Raw genomic sequence first — 27,111 nt, forward strand, 5'->3', positions numbered from 1 at the left:
GATTATGAACCAAATGGATATTTCTAAAAGATTTTCCAGAGGAAGAATGAAATGGTAAGCAGAGTTGGCTAGTTGTCTTCCCAAATCCACTCTACCTGTGTTCTCTCTGCTGGTTGGTATAGAAGACTACTATATAGTTCCAAGACTCCCTTGCCTCTAGGAAGGGTCATATGCTGAAGTTCTGGCTAATGAGATTTAAGTGGATTTGTGTGGGACTTCCAGGGAGAAATTTTTTTATAAGTGGGCTTCACACACAGTGCAGAGCCCAGTGAGGGGCTTGAACTCACAACCCTGAGATCAAGACCTGAGCTGAGATCAGAGTTGGATGCTTAACCAAATGAGCCAACTAGGTGCCCTTGACCCAGGGAGGCTTTTAATGGTAACACAGGTATATCCTTATACATCCTTCCTGCTTTGCGCTGCCTAGAATGTGGACCTACTAGTTGGAATGTGCTAAGAATGGTAGGTAAAAGGAATTTTGGGATGAGAGGAATTGGGCCTTTGATGGGTGCAACTACCATCCCAGCACTGGACAGCCTCCATCTGGTCTTCTTTTAATATAAAAATGTTTACACCTTGCTCATTCCTTTGTTAATTTGTTTTTTTTTTTCCTTTTATATCGAGTCAATCCTCATCTTTTTTTTCCCCCAGTCAGTCCTAATCTTAACTAACAGAGATGTTAAGTCCAATGGTTTCATAGGATTCAACAGAACTTCTAGCCTCTATGTTCATATCTACTTAAAAATTATGGTAGCCATTAGACTTGATACCAGTCGTTGTTACTTAATATGCTAATACATTCTGATAACAATTGGTTTCATTTACAATCCTACTTATTTCATTTTCTGCATTTAAAAGCATTATTCTAAGAGGAACAGTCTTCAGGCTTCACCTGACTGCCTGAGGGATGGATTACAAACCTAGCTCTGCAGTGTCACCCAGTAGTGTCAGCAGGACGCGCCCCCCCCCCCCCACGGTTCTTCATGCCAACAGATGAGCGGAAAAACTGATAGGTTTAAAGCTCCATTCTCCGTTTTAAGACTGTGTGTGTAAGATCAATGTGCCTGGGGACCCCTGGGGGGCTCAGTTGGTTAAGCGTCCAGCTTCGGCTTAGGTTATGATCTCACAGTTCGGTTTGTGGGTTCGAGTCCCACACCGGGCTCTGTGCTCACAGCTAGCTCAGAGTCTGGAGTCTGTTTCAGGTTCTGTGTCTCCCTCTCTCTCTGACCCTCCCCTGTTCACACTGTCTCTCTCTCTCAGAAATAAATTGGAAAAAAAAAAAAAAACATTACTGTATCCCTTGGGTAAATTCCCAGCAACATGGATGGACCTTGAGGGTGTTATGCTGAGCGAAATAAGTCAGGCAGAAAAGGACAAATATCATATGTTTGCACGTATAGGAGGACTGGGAGGAACTTAAGGGAGGACCATGGGGGAGAAGAAGGGGAGAAATGGTGGGGGAAACGGAGAGAGGCGAACCATAAGAGACTCTTGAATGCTGAGAACAAACTGAGGACTCATGGATGTGCGGTGGGGGGGAGATGGGCATGGAGGAGGGCACTTGTGGGGATGAGCACCGGGTGTTATATGGAAACTAACTTGACAATAAACTATTTGTAAAAAATTAAAAAAAATAAAAAAATAAAAATAAAAAATTTTTAAAAATTTAAAAAAAAGAAATAAGAAAAAAAAAACCATTAAAAAAAAGGATTAATGTGCCTGGCATTATGTCTGGGATATCGAAAGCTCTCAATAAGTGACTGCTGTCCCTTCGCTTTCTGAGGAGCTTGAATGGAAGCATGAAGACGTGAGCACCATGGTAACTGGCTTAATGAACAACAGATGAGGCAGCNAAAATTTTTTTAAATTTAAAAAAAAGAAATAAGAAAAAAAAACCATTAAAAAAAAGGATTAATGTGCCTGGCATTATGTCTGGGATATCGAAAGCTCTCAATAAGTGACTGCTGTCCCTTCGCTTTCTGAGGAGCTTGAATGGAAGCATGAAGACGTGAGCACCATGGTAACTGGCTTAATGAACAACAGATGAGGCAGCTTCTCTGCGTTCACTACTCATACCTCAAAGGGCAGAGTGAGACTGTGCAGTAAAGGATGGAGACATGTCTTTGGGACCTGCAGCAGGGGGTGGGGTGGGTAGCCGGTGAGGGAGCTGACCCTAGCTGACCAACATGTTTCCCCAGGTGATGCACTGAGCTTGAGGAAAGAGACAGGAGCTCTGAGGATGGGAAAGCCTGTGGTCCTGTCTAAGAACGTATGGCTTCTGAAACCCGGAAGCGATGAAACATACTCACTCAACAAAGAGCCCTATGCTTAAACTATGAGTCTGCCTCGTGTCCATTTCTTAAGCCCTTAAATAAAGATGTTGTCATTACTATTATTATGGGGGCTGATGTATCTCTTTAATGCACAAGGAAAACTGAGCCACAGAATGAAGGAAATCCAAGCCCAAACGTCATTTTGTCGAAATCAAAGATCAGATTGATTCTAAACGGGACAAATTAAGTAATAATACTGGCGTACATTGATGTATCAAGTTGATTCCTCTTGTGATGTCCTGCTCTTACATTTGAGCATAAAATCTTCAGCACTGTGGCATTCAGTGAAGTTCGGCAAAGAGAAACTGCAGGGCTTGGGGCCTCTCACAGCTGCCTGTTTGGGCTGGTAAGTGGGACCCAGCTGTCACTGTCGCCCTCCCCTGCCACCCTGGAGTGGGTGCAGAACACTCGGCATGCCTCCCACGCTCTGTGCCTGTATGCTTCCCCTTCCTATCCGCCTCTACAGCCTTCAAGTGATGAGCACACAGCTGAGAAAACATGATTAGGAAAAGGGGAGCAAGCTCTTTTTACTATCCCAGTTCCTTCTTCCTACCCTTCCCTCAATTTTAGCCCCACCTATAGACAAAAAGGAAAAAAGCCCCATTTCCACTTGATGAACATGTGTATCAAGCACTGTACAGTAACCACGTTTTGTACATAGTCCTTGAATAGAGCAACACTTTGGGGTGTTACGCCTGCTTTAGAGATGAGGAAACTGAGGACAAGACAGCCCAACTAACTGTCCTAAAAGTGACAGAACTAGAGAACAGCAGAGCCCGTTTGGAACGAGGCCATGTGTTACGTCTAACTCCATGCCCGTAGCCACTCTGCTGGTTGCTGGTAAGCAGAGGGTAGGACCCTCTGTCATAGAGATGGAGCTGGGCTCTGCTACGGTCCCTGTAACCCACAGGGCTGGTTTGCATCTCTGCCAGCAAATGAGGACAGTCAGGCTCTTGTTCTTCCTACCTGGCAACGAGAGTGGCCTCAAGGGCTTAAGGTGGATCTTTGTGTAGTATATGCTCTTCAAATATTAATTCATCCAACAAGTAAATGAATGGGAGATCTGGATTCAATGGGTTCCAGGTAATCCAGATTTTACAGTATTATTTTTTCCTTGATTCTCTCTCATTATCTTAACTTTCCCCCCCTATTTTTCTTTCCTCTGACTCCTCTGACCTCCTCAGCCTCTAGGTGAGGTTTATTTGTTTCACATACTTTACTACCTCACTCTCCCTCTTTTCTTGTAGCTCTGAGCTCTTGCCAGGATGTGTTGACAGAGTCTGGTATCCAATGTAGATGAACCTGACAGCAGCAGAGTTACCTTTTTTTCAATGTTTATTTATTTATTTTGAGAGAGAGAGCAAAGTGGGGAAGAGCAGAGAGATGGAGAGAGAGAGAATCCCAGGAAAACTCCACACTGTCCGCACAGAGTCTGATGTGGGGCTTGAACTCATGAACCGTGAGATCATGACCTAGCCAAAACCAAGGGTCAGATGCTTAATTGACTAGCCGCCCAGGTGCCCCAGACCTACCATTTTCTAAGCACTAATCATACACTGGGGGGTTACAACATGATCTTCACCCTTAACTGACCAGAAAATGGGGCAGGAGGAGACTCAAAAGCTTGACAAAGTTCACACCCAGAAGCAGTAGAGCTGAGAGGCTTGAGATCAACACTCACTCCCCACCGTTCCCTCAGCCACAGTGCTTTTCTGCTCATGAACAAAACATTCACACCTTTGGTGTTGGGAGACTGGACAGCAACATGCAGAAGAATGAAACTAGATCATTTTCTCACACCATGCACAAAAATAAACTCAAAATGGATAAAGGACCTGAACGTGAGACAGGAAACTATCAACACCCTAGAGGAGAAAGCAGGAAACAGCCTCCTTGACCTCCACCGCAGCAACTTCTTACTTGACACATCCCCAAAAGCAAGGGAATCAAGAGCAAAAATAAATGATTGGGACCTCATCAAGATTAAAAGCTTCTGCACAGCCAAGGAAACAACCCAGAAAATTAATAGGCAACCAACGGAATGGGAAAAGATAGTTGCAAATGACATATCAGATAAAGGGTTAATATCCAGAATATATAAGGAACTCACCAAACTACACGCCCGAAAAACAAACAACCCAGTGAAGAAATGGGCAGAAGATATGAACAGACACTTCTCCAAAGAGGACATCCAGATGGCCAACAGACACATGAAACGATGCTCAGCATCCCTCCTCATCAGGGAAATACAAATCAAAACCACACTGAGATACCACCTCACGCCAGTCAGAGTGGCTAAAATGAGCAAATCAGAGAACTCTAGATGCTGGCGAGGATGTGGAGAAACGGGCACCCTCCTACACTGTTGGTGGGAATGTAAACTGGTACAGCCCCTCTGGAAAACAGTGTGGAGGTTCCTCAGGAAACTAACAATAGAACTCCCCTATGACCCAGCAATAGCACTGCTAGGAATTTACCCAAGGGATACAGAAATGCTGATGCATAGGAGCACATGTACCCCAACGTTCATAGCAGCACTCTCAACAATAGCTAAAACATGGAAAGAGCCTAAGTGTCCATCCACGGACGAATGGATCAAGAAGATGTGGTTTATCTATACGATGGAATACTATATGGCAATGAGAAAGAATGAAATCTGGCCATGTGTAGCAACATGGATGGACCTTGAGGGTGTTCTGCTGAGCAAAATAAGTCAGGCAGAGAAGGACAAATATCATATGTTTGCACGTATAGGAGGCTTGGGAGGGACTTAACGGAGGACCATGAGGGAGAAGATGGGGAGAAATGGTGGGGGAAGGGAGAGAGGCAAACCATGAGAGACTCTTGAATGCTGAGAACAAACTGAGGACTCATGGGTGTGTGGGGAGGGGGGAGATGGGCATGGAGGAGGGCACTTGTGGGGATGAGCACCGGGTGTTATATGGAAACCAACTTGACAATAAACTATTTGTAAAAAAAAAACAAAAACAAAAACAAAAAAACCATACATACCTTTGCCTGTTTCCTTCTCCAGCCAGCCAGCCATTCAACTATACTGTGCTCCCTTCACCCAGTTCATCATTAAGGAGAAGAAATGGATTAGCTTCACATGTCTCCTAACTAAAGGAAGTAGGGACATCTTGGTAGTCACAATGTCAGGAATAGTGAGTTTTTAAGCCCAGACACCTCACTGTGGCTGGGGAGAGGGGAGGAGAAGGGGTGGGCCGGGGTATGATGCCCCCAGCTTGGCTCTGTGGGGTGAACAGTGAAGGGCAGTGGGATGGGCGCTGTGCGGCTGTTCCAGTGCTGAGTACAGCCCCATGTGCTCTGGGCTTTAAGAGCTGAGGCATTCTGTGCTGCACCGAGAACCTTCCCACTTAGCTAATTGAATGTCCTTGCTGCACACTGTCACGCAGCTCAACAGGGGACAAACCTCATCTGATGTGCACGCGAATTTCAAAGAGAAAAAGACGACAGAGGGTTTAATGGAGCAGACAGTGCTGCAATCCCATAGCAACCCCAAAGCCTGGGTCTAAATGCAAGCTCTCAGCCTAAGAGGGAAAGTGCTCTGATTCAGCAACCTGCCCCATTTTCCCCAAAGGCACTTGAGGCTTCCATTAAGTGCTGAGGTGTCCTGATTATTGAGAGGGTGGAGGTTGAAGTAAAACCCTTATACTTGTGCTACTTTTTCCTCTCACAGCCCTGAAGCTCCTAGGTGGAAGGAGCTGGTCACAGGGGAGGTGGCCAGCAGGAAAGGCGATGACAGCCAAGCACTCTGCCTCCTACGGGCCTTGTCTGAGTGGGCAAGGTAATTTTATGTTGGGAACCTTCAGATGGCGGTGAGTGAAAGGGAAATCACAAACCACCAGCAGTGACGTGAAGTTAAAGCACCATCATTATCCGATGCCAGTACAGAAACTAGGCAGATCCCTCTGTCCATCGGCAAAGCCTGGCCACAGCCCGCATGCCCGCATGTTAACTCATCAGCAGTCCAAACTCCCTTCCTGGTGTTGTCTAACTTCATAAGAATCCTTCCAGATTTCCTTTCCCATCCACGCAAGTCCTACTTTGTGTAAGAACCTTGTCTGGAGTCAGAGTTCAAGTGTTCGGGCATCGGGTTCAGGGCTTTGTGTGCTGATGGCTTTGCCAAGAAAAGCAGAAAGGCAACACCACAGACACCTTCTTATCTGTATCATTTATCATTTGAATTACTCAAGGTGTGGATGCCAGTTTTTGATTCCTTCCCTCTAGCACAAATCCTGTTACTGGTGTGAGAAGGGCCAGTATCTGGCTCTGAGTCATGTCACTTTGCTCCCAAATCCCTCCCCTGCTCACTGAAAACTCCTTACACCGTACAGGTAGTGGTGCTCAGAGGTCTCCTGAATGAAGGAGGATGGAAGGGCAGGACCCACGTGGTGCTCTCATTTCCCTATGGGCTGTGACATCATTTTATGCACTGCAGAATTTCAGAGGGAAAAGAGAAACTTTTTTATTTTTTCAGAATCTGCAAGGTAAGTAGATGGACTTAACACCCCTTGTATATTTGAAGTAAAATAAAAAGATGTGGCATTGAGAAGAAGGCAGATCAAGATATCAAAGTTACTTTTTAAGTGATTCTAAGCCTCATGAATAGGAAAGCCCTTCAGCTTGGATGAAACCAACAATACGGAAGCCCAAACACCCACTAAAGAAGTCAGCCATGCCGGTCAGGCTCACTCTTCTCTTTGCTCCTATTTGCAGCCCTCGCTCTACATACAAGAGGAAGTCCCAGGGGTTTCCGAGATCACCCACAGGGAGAGGTAGGGAGCTAGAGAATCTCAAACCTGGCTACAGAGAACCACTTTAAAAACCATCCATGCCAAGTCCGCAGCTCAGACAATCAAATTCAAATGATCTGGCATAGGACCCAAGCACGGGTATTTTCAGGGGGTTACGGGAGAGGTAAACTTTTATTAAAACATATTTATATAAAAAATGTAACATCCATATAGCGATGTATACAAATCTTAAGTATCCAGCTTAATGCATTTTTATAAACGAATATCCCTGAAACACCCTCCCCCACATAAAGATACAAAACATCATCATCCCCTAGGAGCACAGGATTTTTAAAACTAAGTTCTTTTATTTTGAAATAATGAAAACGCTTCAAGTTGCAGGCATATAACAATGAACTCAGCAAGGGTATTTAAAAATCTCCCCCGTTGATTCTAATATCCAGACAGGCTTGATTGCAATAATTGCTGTTTTTGCCACATTTCTGACCATGGAAAGCCTTCAATAAAGCATGGGCATAAGATTTTAATATTCTGTTACTGATTTCTTAACCAGGTCATTATTTCTCAAGGTTCCTTTACCATATAAATTAATGTCAACCTCAGATACATTAGATTTTGTTGTACTGTGACTGTTTTCTTTGTAATTTTTTTATGAATTGTTTATGATTCACAGCTCCAGCTCTTGCCAATTATGTATGGACTAGGTAGCCCTTTTTGCTATAAAAAAGAGTATCTTTTGTGTGGTTGAGAAAAATAAAGGTGGGATTATACTAATTTTCTTTAGGTTAGCCACTGACTGATGGTTGGCAAGGCTGGAGGCAAAATCTGGAGCCCTCTGTGGCTTAAGGGTAGGGATGTGTGAAAGGCAAGAGTCTGAGGAACTAAATACCTAGTGAGGAAAAACAAAAACCAAAGCAATCATGCCTAGGCCTGGTGGAAATAGGGGGACTATAGATGCCAATCTAACTTAGGAGTTTCGGAAGGCCGGCAGGAGAAATGCTGCCATATGATGGGGAAGGGGACCAGGAAGGAGACACCAAAAAGCCAGGAGCCCAGGAGCTGTGCTGCCGTCAGAGGCTGAGACGCGAGGTGGGCCTCAGGAGGAAGCCAGCTGCAGAGTGAAATTGCAGCAGTAACTCACTGTGTGAGTACCTGGCGGAGCTACCAGCCGGGCGGCACCCGTATCCACCTGGATGAGGCACTTTTAAAAAATTGGTACAAAGGCTGCATATGGACTAGAGCAGCTCCAGGAGCAAGGCGAGGTAAATCTGGACTCCACACAGGCTCCGTATCTCCTTTCTGTCTGCTTACACATCGTTCCTAAGAAGCAATTCTTGATGTGGCCACGAAGTGGCTTTTCCTTTCCAAACAGGCAGCTGAGTTGGGCGGGAGCTAGACATCTTCCTACAGAGGTGAGTTCTGAGGGTGGCTAAGGTCCTCAGGGCCCAGGCAAAGGAGGAGAATCATCTGGAATTCCTTGGATGGTGGCAGAAGGCAAACCTCAAGTTGGACCTGGGTAACTGTCTCTATGAGTGTGTTTCTGGCTCAGAAGTGATCAGTATAAAAAAGGAAAACCCATCACTTGAGCTTGGCAGGCCACACTCAACTTAAGTGTGTGGCAAATAAAATTCTCTTCCGCCAAGTAACCAATTCCTTACATCTTTTTTTTCTTTTCTTTTCTTTAATTCTTTTTTCTTTTTCTTTTCTTTTCTAATTTTCTTTTCTTATTTTTTCTTTTTTTTTCTCTTTCCTTTTTTTCTTCTCTCTTGGATGGTTGATCTTGAGCCCACAGGGAGCAAACTGGCCCCAGACTTCTCTAAGTCCATGTTTCTTTTCCTCCAATTCTTCCGTGTCCAAAGACAGGGAACTACAGACACGCCTCTGTAGGAAGCCTTTACATCTTTGTTGTCATTGATATATACAAGCTTGCTTTGCATGTAACTTTTTAGGTTTATTAAAAGAAAGAGTGTGACAAACATGAATTTTGTAATGCAGTATGGTAAAATAAGTTACAATGCATTTGAATACTAAAATCTACATCTTGTCTTTGATTTTAGCAATGAATGAAATTCACATAAGGTTGTTCCCTAACAGAACTATGCTTTATAATGAAAAATTGCTCTGTTCTAAAACAAAAGCAGAAAAAAGGAAAATGATCAGAAAGTGAATTTTTGAAATCTAATTTTTAGCTGATGATTGATTTGACTTTAGGTTGAACAAGAGTGAGTTTTTGAAGTCACAGTGGTTTTATTTTATACAGTATTCATATGTTGCAAACTTCAACCTGTTTGCGCTCTCTCTCTCTCTCTCTCTCCCTCACACACACACACACACACACACACACACACACACACACACACACAACACCCCCCTTCCTGTTTTCCTTATATATTGAATTTGATTCCTGGATTCTGCAAACCTCTCCCTGCATTTCACTGTTTGTAGATGAGGCAACTGGGAGTTTCTGGCTTCTAAGCAGGACAATACTGGTCAGAAACATGAGACTTTCAAATACTCAGAGGGGGTAGGAACACATGCTTAGGGAGAAACTGAGGAGGGAGCCCTGGCAGCAAGGAAAGTAGAGTCACCTCTTAAGTTCTCAAACAGAGCGTCCATGAGAAAACAGGATTCTTCCTGTTCTCATCTGAGTTCTGGGCTGCCAGCAGAAGCAGGGATAACATGGGGCTGAGCTTCGGACTGGACCCAGAGGGGAGAAATAAAGGTACTGTGCCTGATGTGTATGACAGTCCCCCAAACAACTGAGGTCATGTTGCCTTGTATGCTGATCGTGACCTGTGTCTCCTCTCACGTCCATTTGGGTGGGGACACCAGAGTGGATAGCACATAGAAAGCAAATGAAAGTGATTCCATTAAAAACAGCAAAATGCTATAAATAGTATTAGGACCATTGGCATAGTCTTATCTTATACAGAACTCTATACTAGGGAGGGAAATCTTAGATAGAACAAAAAGGAAAGACTTGACCATGACAGTGCTGTTCTCAAACCAGCATTTACAAGAGAGGGGAGGGATGGGATGGAGGCTGAAGTAAAATAAGGTGCCTGTCCAACTCGTGTAAGGCCAGCCTCTTACCGTAATGCGGGATGATGGCCCAAGCCATGGCAGAGGCGTAGATCCCACCGATCATCCAAAACATGCATAGCCAGCTCAGATGCTCACCCCGCTTCTCTCGGGCCAGCACTTCAGCAAAATAGGAGAACACAGTGGGAATGGCCCCTCCGATCCTGCCAACAGGTACAGAAAATACAGGAAATCAGAGTCAGTACAGCCACATGAGATGCAAAGGGCAGAACCAAAGCAAGCTCTAAGAACACATGCTCGCTCTCTATCCCAGCATATGAGGCAATGTATATCTTCTATCCTTTTGTAATTTTAATGTTATAAACTGTTTCATATAGGTTTATTATACCTCCAGAACCTGCAATTAAGTCACATCACCAGAAGGTGGCAGTGGTGTCCTAGCCACATGGTTTATAGAGCTTCCCTTGTTTAATTATGGTGGGTTTTCTGCTCAGTGTTGAGTGTTCTACATATTTGCAAAAGTTACAGTATTTGGTACAATCTAGTGAGTATTTTCATTAATACATTTTAAAAAAGAGATACTATGATATGTTCCCCCCATGGTGTGGTGACTTTGGAAAGAGCTTCAAACACTTCTGGGAGGCTGTCTACAACTGTACTTGCTCACTGCTCTGCTGTGGCAGCTGGTCCTGCAGCCCAGTTAGGCTGTTGTGTTGATGAACACAGGCCTGATGAGGCTGTTTCCCAGATTGCTCTGGTCTCAGTCGATTTCACATTTCAGTAGAACCCAGTAGATTTCATTGCCACATGGGTACATGTGTACACGCACTGGTGGAATCAAATAAAGTGTTGCTGGTTTCAGTACTAATAGAAGGGAGTACGATGCTTCCTTCCAGTAGGGTGATTATAGGAGACGCTGATTAAGCTCTAGAGAGATGACATGAGCAGTGACTTCCGTTCAGGTTAAGTGTTCTCTACTGAGTGTATATGGAATAAATATTTTGTTCATTCTAAGGAGATAGGCCATAAATCTCATCAGAATTTCAACTAGGTCTTGACTCCCAAGTTTTAAAAACCACTGCTTCAGAAAGTAGGGTAGTATGGGAAAACATTACTTACTGTCATTACGAACAGTAACATGAGCTCTTTATTTTATTTTATTTTATTTTATTTTATTTTATTTTATTTATTCTACTTTAGAAAGAGAAAGAGTGTGTGCGAGCAGGGGAGGGGGCAGAGAGAAAGAGAGAGAGAGAGAGAGACAGAATCCTGTATAGGCACAACACTCAGCATGGGCCCTAATGCAGGGCTCAATCCCACCTGAGGATCATGACCTGAGGTAAATCAAGAGTCAGATGCTCAACCAACTGAGCCATCCAGGTGGCACCTCTGTGAATTCTTGAAATCAATATTTTAAAAAAATATGTGCAACAGTATATATAAACAAATTGTAGAGAAAACACTTAGGAATATAGTTTTCAAAATATGTGCTGATTCTTTTATGTACAGACTTCTGTAAATTGCTATTGACATTTCACATCAAGGAGTATAACACGCACTTACCCATTTAGCAGTAACTGATTTCCTCAGAGCCTTTGATATGATCAAGAAGTATTGGCAATGACTTTAGCAAATGAAATTTAGAGAAAGGCCTTATCTGCAGCAAACTAGATGTACCAGACAAATCACAAGATTCATATGTCATTCTGCATCAAACAGTAGGTCAAAATATAGCACCATTTCATGCATTTGCTCCTGCTTAAAGTGATGTGGTAGTTATCTACTGCTAGACATGGGCAGACCGTTCAGGCCAATGCTTTTCAATCTGTGGGCTACAAAATTAATTTAGTAGCTATAAGCTACCAACATTTAAAAATTGAAATAGAGATGAAAATAGTTAAGGGCAACTCAAGTAATAAAGAAATGTATCATTTCATGAAAGTTTTGTCTTCATTATCAACATGTTTATCATGTAAAATGTACATACATTTATGCATACATATATGTGTGTGTATCTACATATAAATTTATATATAAAATAAATATATACATATAAATGTATAATGGATTGTAATGTGTTTCTTAGTGGGAGCTGTTATTCAAAGAGTTTAAAAATCACTAGCTTAAACAGAAGTACCCTATGATCAGCAATTATACTATTATGTATTTACCCAAAGGATACAAAACTACAAATTCAAAGGGGTACATGCACCCCACTGTTCACAGCAGCATTGTCAACCATAGCCAAACTATAGAGAGAGCCACATGTCCATCTACTGATGAATGGGTAAAGAAGAAGGTGGTATGTCTTTACAAGGGAATATTACTCAGGTATCCGAAAGAATGAAATCTTGCCATTTGCTATGATGTGGATGGAGCTAGAATGTATTATGCTAAGTGAAATAAGTCAATCAGAGAAAGACAAATACCATATGATTTTACTCATATGTGGAATTTAAGAAACAAAACAGATGAGCACATGGGAAGAAGAGGGAAGAGAAGAGAGGGAAACAAACCACAAGAGACTCTTAATGATAGAGAACAAACTGAAGGTTGATGGAGGGAGGTGGGTGAGGGATGGGCTAGAGGGGTGATGGGTACCAAGGAGGCACTTGTTGGGATGAGCATTGGGTGTTATATGTAAGTGATGAGTAACTGAATTCACTCTTGAAACCAATATTGCACTGTATGTTAACTAACATTTAAATCAAAAAAATGAAAAAAAATTAGATGCTGGGGAAACAGGGAAGTTGTTGAATGGTGGACTTCCACTGTCTATTTTAAATACGTCCTCATTATTTGAAACACTTTTTTATTGAAAAAGAGCATGGACTGCTATTATAATTAACATTCTCATGAAAAAAATAAAAATGATGAAAAACAAATTGAATAAATAAAAGAATCTTTCCATGCCAAAAAAACTGTATTCTGAAGTAACCAGAAATTGCTGGATTTCCCCCCTACTTCCTAGCCTTCCACATGCTGTTGCTCCTGCCTGGACTATAACACTTTTTGAGGACTATTTATTTGAAGATTCGACTGAACAATCACTTTCTCAGGGAGCCTTTCCGGAATTTTAAAATTCAACGAAGTTCTGAACAAATGTAAGGTGGTTTCATTACAACACACAATTTTAGTAGGAAATAAAATGGCTATGTCATCAATCACTTAACTTACTCCTTTCAAATTTGATGTGAAGAATCCATTTCTCTGCACCATAAAGTCCCAGGTCCCTAATCTATGCCTTCACTTCTTAATGCACACAGAGCCTTGGTTTTTATTGACTTTTCACATCCTAATTAATGTCTCATCCAGATTCTGAACATTCCATATGTAAGAGCTATCACTCACATCACATGAAGGAACAATTGAATGTTAAGATATGCCAGGCTACTCTGAACCAAGATAAATGTACTCCAGGGTGGCTGAAATGGCAAGCGGAAAACTGTAGACTTGCCTGTTAGGTTCAAACAAATTGCTGCATAAGAGAATACCAACTTTTAGGGGCACATGAGCAATCCAGTTGCTTTTGATTCAATGTGTCTTTTTAAATGTGGTTATTTTTGCATGGATATCTCTCAATATCTGTATGCAAAGCAGATTGCAAGGAACTCTAATATCAATAGATAGATGAGTCTGAAGAATGAGTGAGGGAGTCCATTCAAATCCTTTGCAAAGTTTGTCAGATTCGGAGACCTACAAAACAGTCCAAGCATTCACATTTCCTACTATGGGCTGATCATCCATTTTAAGGAAAACATGACTCCTCCTGTTACCGTGGTGTCCTTCAAGCATAAAAAGAAACCCATTAGAGCACGTGGTGATGTTAACTATTACTCGTATTTCATACTCCATCAGAAGTCTTAAATGTTATTCACACCAGAGTGAGGGCTCCTTGAAGGTGAGGACTATACTCCATTCATCTTTGAATCCCCATTACCTGGCCCACTGGACATGCACAGAGTGTTCCTCAAAAGAGCTCTATTTCACAAAGCCTCTCTGCTGATGGAGGTGCCACTCCAAACCTACTGGAGAAACTTGTTCCAATGACTTAAACATCTCCCATGAAAGAAAAGATACAGCTTATGTTCTGGGTCAATATAACCATAAGAGAAGTTGTGGGTGCTGGGATGGAAGTTCTGATAGTCCCCAAAGAGCTCCTGAAATGACTCCATGTCTGAGTTTCCCCGGTCACCTCCTGACCACATCCCCTGGTGAAAAGAGTCGCTTGGAACCCTCGGGCATAAGACACTGTGCAATCCTCTTGTCACTCTGGGAGCTTCTAAAATACCTTGGAACCTTCCAGAAAAGTGCTGCAGAATGCTACAACTACCAACAACAATGCCAATTTAGGTAAGAGAGAAAGCACAAGTGTTCCTGTCTTACAATTTGATTTTGTTTCTGTAAGTGTTGAGGATAAGAAAAAGCTGTCCCCCTCCATTTTTTATAAGTAAAAAAAAAAGAAAGAAAATTCCTCATTATTATTCTGTATCAATAGTTCAATGTTTTGTGTGAGGGGCTAATGCATTTCTTTAATTGTTTTACTGTATCAAGATGCAATTTCTGAGAATACATGAGAAGATAACAAATATTTAAATGGCAGTTCTCAAATTCCCATGTATCAGCCGCTCTTAAATATAGTTAGTTGTACTCTCCCGTCTCTCAACAGATATTTGGCAATGTCTGAATACATTTCGAATTGTTCATAAGTCAGGAGGCGCAATTGGCTTATAGTAAGTACAGCCAGAGATGCTGCTAAGAATGTTAAAATACACAAGACAGTTCCTCACAATAAATAATTATCCATCCTGAATATTAATAGTGTTGAGATTGAGAAACTTTTATAAGGATTTAATGAAATTAAAACTTGTTTTATACTAAAAATCCATAAGATAAGGCATGAAGTGATTATCTTAACATTATCTGCCGTGTAACACATTTCTAAATCCAGTTAGAATGGAAACTTTTTTCTTGAGAGAGAGAGACAGAGACAGAGAGCACATGCACACTTGAGCAGTTAAGCGTGAGCGGGGGAGGAGCAGAGAGAATCCCAAGTAGGCTCCATGCTTGTCAGCACAGAGCCTGACCCATGGCTCAATCCCATGAACTGTGAGATGATGACCTGAGCTGAAACTATGAGTCAGACATTCAACTGACTGAGCCACCCAGGTGCCCTTTTTTCATTGCTCATTATATAATGGTCAGTTAGCTACTATTGAAGTTTTCTCAAATTCATATTTGATGGAATGTTTACATAAATGAAGCAACCAGATCAGGGTGGTTCATAAAGATATTTTCTCAGGATCAGATATTGAATCTATTTTATTAGCTGTCAAAAGGGTCAAATCTTAATTATCTTTGGTAATAGGAGGCATGGAGGAAATAATAATTGAAATCCATACTCTATATATCTGGAAGATTAGCCAGATTAAAAATAATTGGATTGACACAGCTGAAAGAGTTGATATTTGGAATTTCAGAGTTGGAGTTATTCTTAGGAAATATTATTTAATATTGGGTTTTTACAACTTTAATTATAGAAATATAAAGAAACTGGGGCACCTGGGTAGCTCAGTCAGTTAGGTGTCTGACTTTGGCTCGAGTCATGATCTCATAGCTCGTGGGTTTGAGCTTGCATCGGGCTCTGTGTTGACAGCTCGGAGCCTGGAGCCTGCTTCAGATTCTATGTCTTCCTCTCTCTCGGCCCTCCGCTCTCCCCCTCTACCCCACCCCCCGCCATTCACTGGCGCACATAAGCTCTCTCTCTCTCTTTCTCTCTCTTTCTTTCAAAAATAAACATTAAAAAAATTTAAAAAGAAGTATAAAGAAACTGAAAAAAAAACTGTATTAAAATACATTCTAGAATAAGTTGGGACCACTCTCCAAACCCATTCTACATGCATGTGTGCCCACATGTGTGAGTGTACACACACACACACACACACACACACCACCTCAAAAGGTCTACATATGACTCAATACTAGGCATCTTATGAATATCATGAAACATATTTATTTTCCTCAATAATCTAAGGCAAATTCATGAGTGGGATATTGTGTAAGGCAAAAGGTGTGTCAGCTTTACAGACAAAATACCTCCTCTGTTGGGAACATGAGACACACATAAGTTGTCAGTTTAGCACGGCAGGATGACAGAAAATGCCAAATATTATCGTCTGCACAAACTTCACTGAGACACCAAGAAGCCTGAGGGTCATAAGGCTGCAAATGTCACAGCCTTACCTCAAACAGTCCAGTTCAGAAGGCACCTCTGGTAGACTATGTTTGTCCCTGTACCTCATCATAGTGGCTTAGGCTGACTATTGAGGCAAAGATAGGGGGGAGTTCAGGGTCCTGCAATGAAAGAGGGAGGCTGTGGATAAAAAGAGTAATTGTACTTAAAATGGCTTGAAATATGACAGTTTAGAGGAAAAATTATGGAATGCCTGATGAATTCTTGTCCTGAGGAGGGATTCTACTGAGTAATTCTGTTCTGGTCTAATTCCCCAGTAAGCAGGTAGCAAAGAATAATTTCATTCTAACTTATTTCACCGTGTGATTGTCAAATGGTCCTTCACCTCAATCTTCTGTCTCCCATTTCCACTGGGAAATGGAGCATTATGTGAGGACAGAATTCAGGAAGAAGTTTAATATGCATTGTAAAGCCATATTATCAGCTCCATACTGATAATATGCAGAGGGCAAAGTCCACCAAGAGCTGACTCTGACAGCTTTTACTAAGATGAGTTTATAAAAAGTGAAGTCTATTGAATGGTGAAGTCTATATTGGGTATAGTCTAACAACTGCAAGAAAGTTCCACGAAAATATCCTTTTAATCCTCCCTCAGAATCAAAAAAAAAACCATTGAGATGTAAATATATAATTTGGATAATAGATGTGTTTCTAAGAAAACAGCTTCAATACAACTTTCTTAGCTCTTGTTTGCAATCAGGTTGGGGCCCTAAGTCCCCAAATCTATAGTATCCACAGCAGCATAGATAGTATGCCAGGGGGAAAAGGTGTAGCCATAGATCACGATTCTAATGCTGTCTTGAAAAACAAAATTAATCTAGTTCTCGAGAGAACTGGAAGAACGCATCCCAGTAGCACTGAAAGTGTCATGAATAAAGATGGTGATGATCGCTATGATGATCTGTAAGAAATGATGACAAAACATGTGGACTTCTCCAGCCACATGCTGTATGCATCCAGTTGTCCATTCCTCCACTCACCCTCACCCCAATCCACCATTTTACCTATCCTCCATCCTTAGCCCCTCCAGCCAAACTCTGGGTGAAGTACATCACAGCTGCTGGAGGTACAAGCGTGAAGAACACAGGTTCCTGCCCTTAAGGAGCTGTGGCTCCTTTTCTAAAGAGTGCATATGGCTAATTTCTCACAATCATACATTGTAAGCCTGGAAGGTCTTTTGCTCCATCACTTCTCTCTTGGGATCGACAGCACTTTTGCCAAAGAGCATACTGGGAAATAAGTGTCCAAAAGGTCAACCTTTATGTTGGAGATTCTCATAAAAGGCATTATCTAAAATAGTACTTTCCAATAGAAGTATCATGTGAGCCATGTGTATAACTTTAAATTTTCTAGAAAAGATAGGAAGACAAAGGGAAAAAAGCAGCTGAAGTTAGTTTTAATATATATTCATTTAACTTAATATATGCTCAAATATTATCATTTTAACATGTAATGCATATACAAGTTATTAATGAGGTATTTGCACCCTTTTACATGTGCTAAGTCTTTGAAACCATTGCTATGTATTTTGCATTTCCAGCACATTTCAGTCTGGCTGCATTTCAAGTGCTTGGTAGCTATATGCTGCCAGTTGGACAACATAGGCCTAAGAAAACAATGACCTCCTGTTTACAATTCGGGTGTGTGATTATTTTTGGATTAAAGATAATTTAATCTGTTGCCTCATCTTTCACAGTAGCACAGTTCTCTGTACTGATTCTCTGGGTCAGAAACCTTTCTGAACTGATTTGTTCAAAAATGTTTATTTAGTGCCTATCATGTATTAGGCACGGTGTCATATGAAATCAGAGGTACTTCTCACTGAATCTGAGACAGCATAGCCTAGTGATATAAGCGTGGACTCCAGAGCCAGATTGTGTATAACTACATAAATTACTATGTGACTTGGATAGTTATTTAACCTCTCTGCACCTCAATTTCCCTATTTATAAAATGGGTAGAATAAAGGGTACATTCTTCATAAGGTCACCAGAAAGCTTAAGGGAGCCAGTATAAGTGCCTAACATAGCAACTCTCGTAGGGCAAACATATACAGGTGTTTGATAAAACACATTTCAAAAGTTTTGAAAATTTTAGGGGTGCCTGGGTGGCTCAGTCGGTTAAGTGTCTGACTTCAGCTCAGGTCATGATCTCACAGTTTGTGGGTTCGACTCTGCATCAGGCTATGTGCTGACAGCTCAGAGCCTGGAGCCTGCTTTGGATTCTGTGTCTCCCTCTCTCTCTGCCCCTTGCCCGCATGCAGTCTGCATTTCTCTCTCTCAAAAATAAAGAAACATTAAGAACAAAAATTTTTAAGGTTTGAAAATTTTGAAATGAGTCTGCATTTTTCAAATATGATAAGGAAGTAAAATGAATCTTAAGAGAAAGACTACTTTAAAGGAAGAATCTTATAGTTCAGAATTAGACTAAAACTCAGAAGACCTGAAGGTCTATGGGACATTTGGAAGCCACTCAATCTATCTGTGTCACTATTTTCTAATTTAAAAAAAGCATAATATTTTTGCATACCTACTTATTTAAAATGCTGTGGGAATAAATGAGATGCTCAACATAAAACACTGAAGAATTCCAGTTAGTGGGGATCATTTCTACAAAGCCAAGGTATTCTGGTTATAATGCAGTGAATAGAGGAATATTGCAAATAGCTCTGAAGTATGAGTTTGTGAGCCTCCATCTACAGAGGGAGTAATGGCTATTTGTTCACTCTGATACACAGACACACAGAAATTTCATTTTGATTTCTGTTGCTGTTATATTTTTCTCCTGTCCTTTATGCCAGGCCCTCAGTGAGAAGCTCCCAACTCTGATGTTGCCCAGCATCTGAAGCATTATCATTCCCATAATTAACAGTGACTGGAAACAAATAATTTAATTCTGGGACAAATGAAAATGAATCAGTGGTGTCAACTCCATTTCCTATCTTCCTAATTTTCTGTAACAAAAGAGGAGAGGGAAGTGTCTGTTGCCTGGTGTGAGATTCACTTAGGAAAGTGAGAGACAGATGAATAATTGGTGATGCCCTGTTCCTCATTCTCATTGCTGTCCCCAGCTAGAAAATCATTCTTTGTACTGAATAAATATTTAAAGTCACACAGAAATACAGCAGCTGGACATATTTATGTTTCTATCAAAATAGACTCATGACTCAGTGTGGGAAATTAAGAGGAAAGCGCATTTAGAGGCGATAAAACCATAAAATCAGGTAGACCTCAGGTGAAATGAAGTAACCCTTCCCACTCTCCCTTATATGCAGAAATAGGAGTATAACACAGGGCCGACAATGATGCTTCAGCAATGAAATAAGACAGAACAGCTGGAAAACCGTGGCATTTGCAATGAAATCAACCTGAAGGCATCTTGACCTTGGATTCAGAATGCAGTTGACTTATGTAGAGAGTTGCTAGTTCAAAAGGACTGAGTTGTGACTTAAGTCCTAGCTGGGTCTTTTTGGTGCCTGTCACTGAAGCAAAATCTGCAGAATGAAGGCTCTGCCTATGACCCAGAAATTCTCTTCCTCCTCTGCAATTCCTAGCGTGTGGAACTGGTGGACAGGTGCTGTACCAATGTGGATATTCCTTCGATAATGATGTCTATTCCAATTACGCATTCTGGGAAAATGACCATAGGGTGGATTCATGGGTCCAGTGGGTCCTACTTTGAGATGGACCTGAGCTACAGCTCCATGATCTCCTGAGCTCTGTGAGCCCCTACTCCGACTAGTGGACCTCAGTGACATTTTGGGTCTCCTGGAATTAGTGACAGTTCAAAGCCAGTGCCTACTAAGCCCCCCAAAGTCTGATTATCTCCCTTCCCCTCAGCGATGTAACCCTGGCAAAAGGCCGTCAGTCTCTTGGGGAAGGCTGAACGAAAGATTAACATAGTTTCAGTTGTATGCTAAGGTCCTCAAGAGACCCAGTCTCCCCTTCATTTGAGGCATTCTGGGTCTGTAAACTGGTTCAAGTCAGGGAATTCACTGATGGGCCATGACTCTCTCATGAGCCTCATGACTTTCATGATTCAAGCTAAGCTTTCATTCACTGGATCTAGACTTCTGCTTATCCAGATCAAGTAAGACTCTAGCAAGCTTCCTATCAATTTCATTTCTGACAACACCACAATCAACTGGCCAATGCCACAGGTCTGACCACTAGTGGGACTGGCATCCTTTACAGGTAACCAAGCCTGACTTGCCTTGAACAGACAGGCCCCACCCTCTTGGAATTTACAAGCTGGAGGAGGAGAGAATTAAACACAATAAAAGTAAATATTTGCAGGTTCTGTGGTGAGAGCCACTGGAAGGGCTGGTCTCAGGATGCCCTGATCTTTCTCATGCCCTGAGCACTAAGGAGTCTGGGACAAGAACCTCTGAAAGCAGAAAAGATGGCATGAGCCACAGTCCTGGGAAACGCATGGAGCATGGACAGGTCTGAGCACCAGAGGCCCATGACAGAAGAATACCAACCTTCTGGAACCCAACATCCTTGGTTATCTAGTTTTACTCAATTAGAGTAAAACTTAGAACTCAGATCAGATGGGGATGAAGGGGGCTCTTAACTAAGTACATATAACAAAATCTCTGGAGAAAGCAGAGCCTTGGCAATGGGCCCAGAGATTCAGAGAGTGAATCAGGGTGTCCGGATGGAACTCGAGAGCTGCCGAGAAAAGCCCTCTATCACAGAGGGAGTGCCTCACATGTTGTGTGTCAGTGACATGGCTCATAAACTCAGCCTAGGAGCAAAGATAACTTTCTTCATTTTCCTTAACAACGTCATTTCTCCAGTCCCCTCAGCAGCTGGACCCCACAAAACTCTGGGTGTTGTGCCACCTGGGCTCCCCGCTCAGCCTCACCCACAGCCTAGGGAATCTCTGTCTCTTCTCACAAAAGAAGAATCAGGCTGGAAAGCCCAATGACTCTCCTAAGGTTCCCAGTAAAGGGCAAGGGAAGGGTGGACTTGGATTTCTGGACTTCCGGTCCTGTGCCAACTTGGCAAAGGCAGTGCGTTAGCCTCTGGTATCACGATTTAGGGAGCCTAGCTGAATTAGCAATACATGGCCTGTGCTTTGCCAGGTAGATTGTTATTTAGAAGTCAGCAGCCCTGAGCTGCTGGCTGAGGAATGATTTGTCTGCGACAGGGAAGAGGATGATATCCTGAATATACCCAGGCAGTGTCTGCTTCTGTACTGCCCTTGAATTAACTTCTAGACAGTCCATTAGCCTGGAGTATTTTGCAACCACCATAATAGCCCTTTTCTCTGCAGTCAATTGGGTTGACCACATTATGATCTAGACTTGGCAATTAAAATTGCTATAATAATTTGAGCACAGGCAGGTACTTTTGAGTCTGTGGATATCACTGAAATTTCCTGGATAAGACTGTAAATGGAAAGGACTGGAAGGTTCAGAACTTAGGTGTTAGGCTTTTTGTGGAAAGCTTGTGGTATTACATAGGTAAGATAATGTAGAAGGAAGCCTTCGCCTCTTCTGGTGGCAAGAATGCCTTATTCTATAGACCCCAAGAAGGTCCTTTAAACAAACAGCCCCAGACAACATCTGTTCTTCCTCAGGAACCCCGGTTCATGCAACATTAGGTCTGCTGCAGCCCCTTGAATCCATGACAATTACCTCCCCAGGCGGCCCATGTGTATCACCAATATCATACAGCGCTCAGAGCGCCCAGGGTCCCCTCTGCTGAAGAAAAGCCTTTTTTCTCTATCATTACAAAGCAAATGATTGATTCTGATCATTTTTTTCTCAAGAAAAAACTATTCTTACACTTTCCCAAACTTGCCAACTTTCTTCGTTTACTGCAGTGATCTACTGGAAGGTTTACACTCTAAGGAGAGCTCCAGAAATTGGGGCAACTTACTCACATATTTGCCAAGTACCCATTGTGTTCAGAGTGTAGCACCTGAAGGGCTATACGAAAGTAAAAAAGCACATCAGAAAAGGCTGGGGAGAATCCACCAAGCTCAATATGTACACATATCTTGTGGCATAAAATGATATAGAAGTTAAAAAATATTTTGAATGAACTGTGAAAGTGATCCATTAGTCTGCATGCGGAAATCTTTGAACCCTTGAAGTGACCGGCTTATACAGTCTTTCTCTCTGATGCCTTATACTTCTTTTATCTTAGCTATGATTTTAAGGTACTACTTTATGTAATTAAGGAAAATATGATGCAGTTTTCTGATCTTCTCTTGACAAAACTGTTCTGCTGTGTGAGTACCACTCTCATCAATAACCACAACTGATATACTTCTCAAATTCATAACCCAGGACTGTCTCCTTTCCTTTCTTCAGTTATTTACTTTTATTTTATGTTATTCCCAAAGATTCATCTTATGACAGATACCTCAGAAAGAACATCTCTAATGAAAACAAAGTTCTCAAACAGAAACAGCATTTTTACTATGATTTTCCTTGTTGAAGCAGAGTATCTTGGACTCTCCTAATTAAGTTATTGAGTTTTCCTGAGCTGTGGATTCACTTAGGGTAGTAATAAGTGCTTCAAGCTCTTTGAAGAAAATGGCTTCACCATATAGTGAAAGCTATACTTTCACTTTCCCCGGTTTCAGTTACTTGTGGTATCAGTTCCTCATGGTCAACCGCGGTCCAGAAGCAGATGATCCCCCTTCTGACTCACCATCAGAAGGTCAACAGTAGCCTAATGCTACGTCACAATGCCTATATCATTTATCCCACTTCATCTCGTCATGTGAGCATTTTATCATCTCACATCATAACAATAAGAGAAGAGAGTACAATACAATAGGATATTTTCAGAGAGACTATATTCGCATAGCTTTCATTATAGTATATTGTTATAATTGTTCTATTTTATTATTGTTGTTGATCTCTTCCTGTGCCTAACTGGTAAGTTAAGCTTTATCATATATATGCACACATATATGCATAAAAAAATCCTAGCATATATAGGGTTCAGTACTATCTGGAGTTTCAGGCATCACCTGGGGATTTTGGAACATATCCCTGGTGGATAACGGGGGACTATGGTACTATGCCATTACACTTGGCTAACAACACCACTTCTGTTAATTCAGCAAAAATCAGGAACTTGTACAAAGAATGTATTACATCTCAAGAAGTAAGGCTTCCTACCAAGTTACATATGCTGTTAACATAGATCAATAACATAACATTCGCTTGAGACACACTCATCCTGGAATGAAGCACAAGCCTAAATGATTTGAACCTTTAACTAGCACATAATAGGTAGGACCTTAGCTATTTCTTGCTTAAATTAAATTTTCGGAAGAAAAAGACACTTAGGAATGCATTCTGACATAGATTCCACTTAAAGTAAAACCATTTCCTAGAAGTAAAATACTAGAAGAATCAGCCACAAGAACACAGAGGTATGCTCTCTTCTCCCCTGGACTTACAGGTTGATAATTCTTTTTCTAAGAACAGGAATGCAGTTCCTAAGGGATAATTTTTCAGTAATGAGGTCTTCCGGAGTGGAAAACACACAATTATGAAGAATAAACATAGTACCATAAAATATGAAGGAAAAAACCTTACCCGAATCCAGAAAGTAAGCGACAGAAGAGAAAAAATCCATAGCCTTGGACAAACGAAGAAAGGAAGGCAAAGAATCCGTTGATAGACATGCAAATCAAAAGAGACTGCTTCCTTCCCACTTTGTCTGCCAGTCCTCCCCAGAAGAAAGCCCCCGCCATCATCCCGAGGTACACTATGCTGCCTGCAACACACAGAAAACAAGTAAACACGTCAGAGATTGGGAGCAAATGACACACGGAAGAGCAAATGAACAAGAGGCAAAATACATTTCAGCATTTGCATGGGAAAATTTTCCTTTAAAAAATATATCCTTCAGCGGCACCTGGGTGGCTGTTGGCTAAGCACCTAACTCCTGATTTTGGCTCAGGTCATGGTCTCACGGTTCATGGGATTGAGCCCTGTGTCAGGTTTCTCACTGACAGTGCAGAGCTTGCTTGGGATTCTCTCTCCCGCACGCTCTTTCTCTCCCTCCCTCCCCCCACTCCATATATATATATACACATACATATATACATATATATATATGTATGTGTATATATATATATATGGATGTATGTATATATATGTGTATATATATATATCCTTCAGGATACCCAAATCATCTTTCAGGTTGGAAAGTAAGCTCTCTGTGGGCTACCTTTAGCTGTCATGACCAATGACAAAGGCAAAAGATAAAACAGTGATAGTCTCACCAACCTTGTGATAATGGGTACAGAGTGCACAGGCACAAGGAGTCTCCACACAGAACAGTCCTGGAGTTTGACTCTCGGGCATGTCACCTTCAGTCCAAATCCCCAGCTTAGCACCACGACAAGGCCAAGTTGGGAGACTGAGTCAAGGGCTCCCTGATCAAAGGGGATCCCTCAGCCTGCTTCAAATCTCTGCCTTTAGCAGATGACTGGACCAAGGCCAAAATCTTAGGGACTCTCTAGAGGATTCCATGATCTTTCCTGAAAGCCCTGGCCCTTCCTTGGGAAGGTCGGTTTAGAATTACGAGAATTAATCTTAAAATAGTCTCAAACTTTGCTTGTAAGAGAAAAGTTTCTCTTGGAGTCAGAAGCTTAAGGAGCCTAAGGAGGAGAGAAATAGCTGTTGCAGTTTGGGAACTGTTAAACTTATCACAGTTGGCTTTACTTCCATAGTGGAAATAGATGGAAAATCAAGAGTTAGAACAGTGTCCCTGTTGGTGTCACTGTGAATACACATGTGAATTTTCTAATTCACTTGCTTCTTCTAACCCCCCCTGCCCCCGAAGCCCTGTCCTGAATCTTTCTCATGAGGAAATAACATCAGGTATGGCAAAAGTTACTTCAGGGAAGTTTATAAAAGGGTGTGCCAATATCTAGGGGGAAATGACATAATTAATAAATGAAAGTCTGTTTTTATCTGGATGCTGCATTTAAAAAGCTGCTACAACATTTCACATCCATTTCTGCTTTTCCCCTGTTTCATCAAGTCACCTCTTGCACAATTCCCTTCCAAAGGCACATTCAAGATACCCAGCAGCATTAAAGTAACAAGTTTAAAAAACACATTGATTTATTGCTTTACATTAGTTTGGGAAATATCCTGTTTAAACGCTCACCCTGGATTCATTTGCTTAATACACAGTTAATGGATCGATATGAGATCCAGAAGGAGAACACCTGGCAAAGGCTGATGACCTTGACATCAATGACCTGTGGATGCTTCTTTGCAGATAGCTGAGTATGGGCAGCTATAACGGATGGCAAATTTTGGAACAGTTATATAAGAAGACAAAACAAAAGCCATTTTTATTTAGACTGGCATACTGCAAAGGGGTGAGTGGTCATCCTTTGCCTTGGTGGGGGATGACGTGTTTTCTCTAGACGATGGGGCTAACTATACAGAGATCAGCTTTCTCAAAAAAAGATACTCAAATCATGAAGCCCACTGAATGTTCACTGGACAATTTAAAGAATGTATCAGCACAAGGCAAAGGAATTCCCAAAGGAGACAGATTCACCCAGGGAAATGCATATGCAGCAAATCTCTTATTTATAGCACAAGAGGCTCAAGTTGGCTACTCATGCCTCTCAGAACAGTCATCAGTAGCTAAGCTTTTCGTAATGATATCTGTGTCTTTAAAAATACCTACAGACCAGAAGGTGAACTCTCATAGACCGGGAGGGCCTGTGGCTGCTGCAGTGGGAGTCTTTCTTGTAGTTCCAGCCCCAAAGACAAAAACTGGTCACAGCAATTGCTGAGCCCTTACCAGTTCTAAGTGCATGAATTACTGTATTTATCCCTCACAACAATCCTTTGAGGTTAATACTGTAGATCCCAGTTACTGGCACAGAAAAGTTAATACTTTGACCACAGAAAAGTGAGTGGTGACTACATCCCAGCCCATCAGCAGTTCTTTGTGTAATGTGGTTATGAGTCCTTTAACAATCCTATGAAAACATCCCGGTTTGTCCAGATCCTTCTGTGGGGGTACACCTAGAAATGAAAGCACTATTTCAAATGTCTCTGAGATGTCTTCTCCTTAACTCATGGATTTAAAGTCCAGGGTAGCAGAATATGATAGACAGGAGCGAGGGGGAAATACTGCCTCATTCTATGCAAGCATATGACAAGGGGTACACCCCTTGTTCTCAGACATTCCAAATGGGCATGTCCCCAGCCACTGATGGGAGGTAAGAGGGTCAGTGCTGAAAATAGCTCAATGGTGCCAAGGAGAAATGAAAATCCAGTATCTTGCTAAAAAGGACATGCAGTGTTCCAAAGGAGGGCGACTCCCTCGCTTTTCTAGTTGTAGGAGGCATGATACTCCTGCTGGACTGGGCTCTAAACCCTAGCATTCTCCTTGTTCTTATTCTGGTGACCTGCAGCCTCAACTTCACTAAGCCAGACCAGAGATTGATGAAGTCATGATTCCAGTGCCTTAAGGACTCAAAACTGGTCCTGTCAGCTAGATTTTCCCAGTGGGCAATACCATGAGAACACGGCCCCGCCCTGGGAGTTTCTTACAGCTCAGATACAGTAAAGGCTGCATGAGTTGAGCATGCCCTTGACTTCTGGGATGGAGACAGCTCAGTGACTTGACAAGGGGTAGAACACCCTCACTTATCATCAGCACTTTGTACTTAAGCAACCCCAAAATAATACTCACTA

At 41.9% G+C, this 27,111-nt stretch overlaps 1 protein-coding gene and 1 non-coding gene across 2 annotated transcripts in view; both read right to left on the reverse strand.

The window, feature by feature from the left end:
* The window catches only part of SV2C (synaptic vesicle glycoprotein 2C), a 205,195-nt gene that overhangs the window by 83,581 nt on the left and 94,503 nt on the right, over positions 1-27,111 (reverse strand). The window contains exons 3-4 of the mRNA XM_077759913.1: positions 23,974-24,154; positions 10,205-10,356 (exon numbers count right to left, since the gene is read on the reverse strand). Of these exons, the coding sequence (XP_077616039.1) occupies positions 10,205-10,356; positions 23,974-24,154 (333 nt within the window). The remainder of the gene's footprint in view (positions 1-10,204; positions 10,357-23,973; positions 24,155-27,111) is intronic.
* On the reverse strand, positions 8,873-9,003 carry LOC144228135 (small nucleolar RNA SNORA38). The gene has a single exon (XR_013334127.1). It is a non-coding gene; the product is annotated as a small nucleolar RNA SNORA38 (small nucleolar RNA).

The sequence above is a fragment of the Crocuta crocuta genome, unplaced genomic scaffold, assembly GCF_008692635.1.
Source record: "Crocuta crocuta isolate KB4526 unplaced genomic scaffold, BGI_CrCroc_1.0 scaffold162, whole genome shotgun sequence".
Lineage (NCBI taxonomy): Eukaryota > Metazoa > Chordata > Mammalia > Carnivora > Hyaenidae > Crocuta > Crocuta crocuta.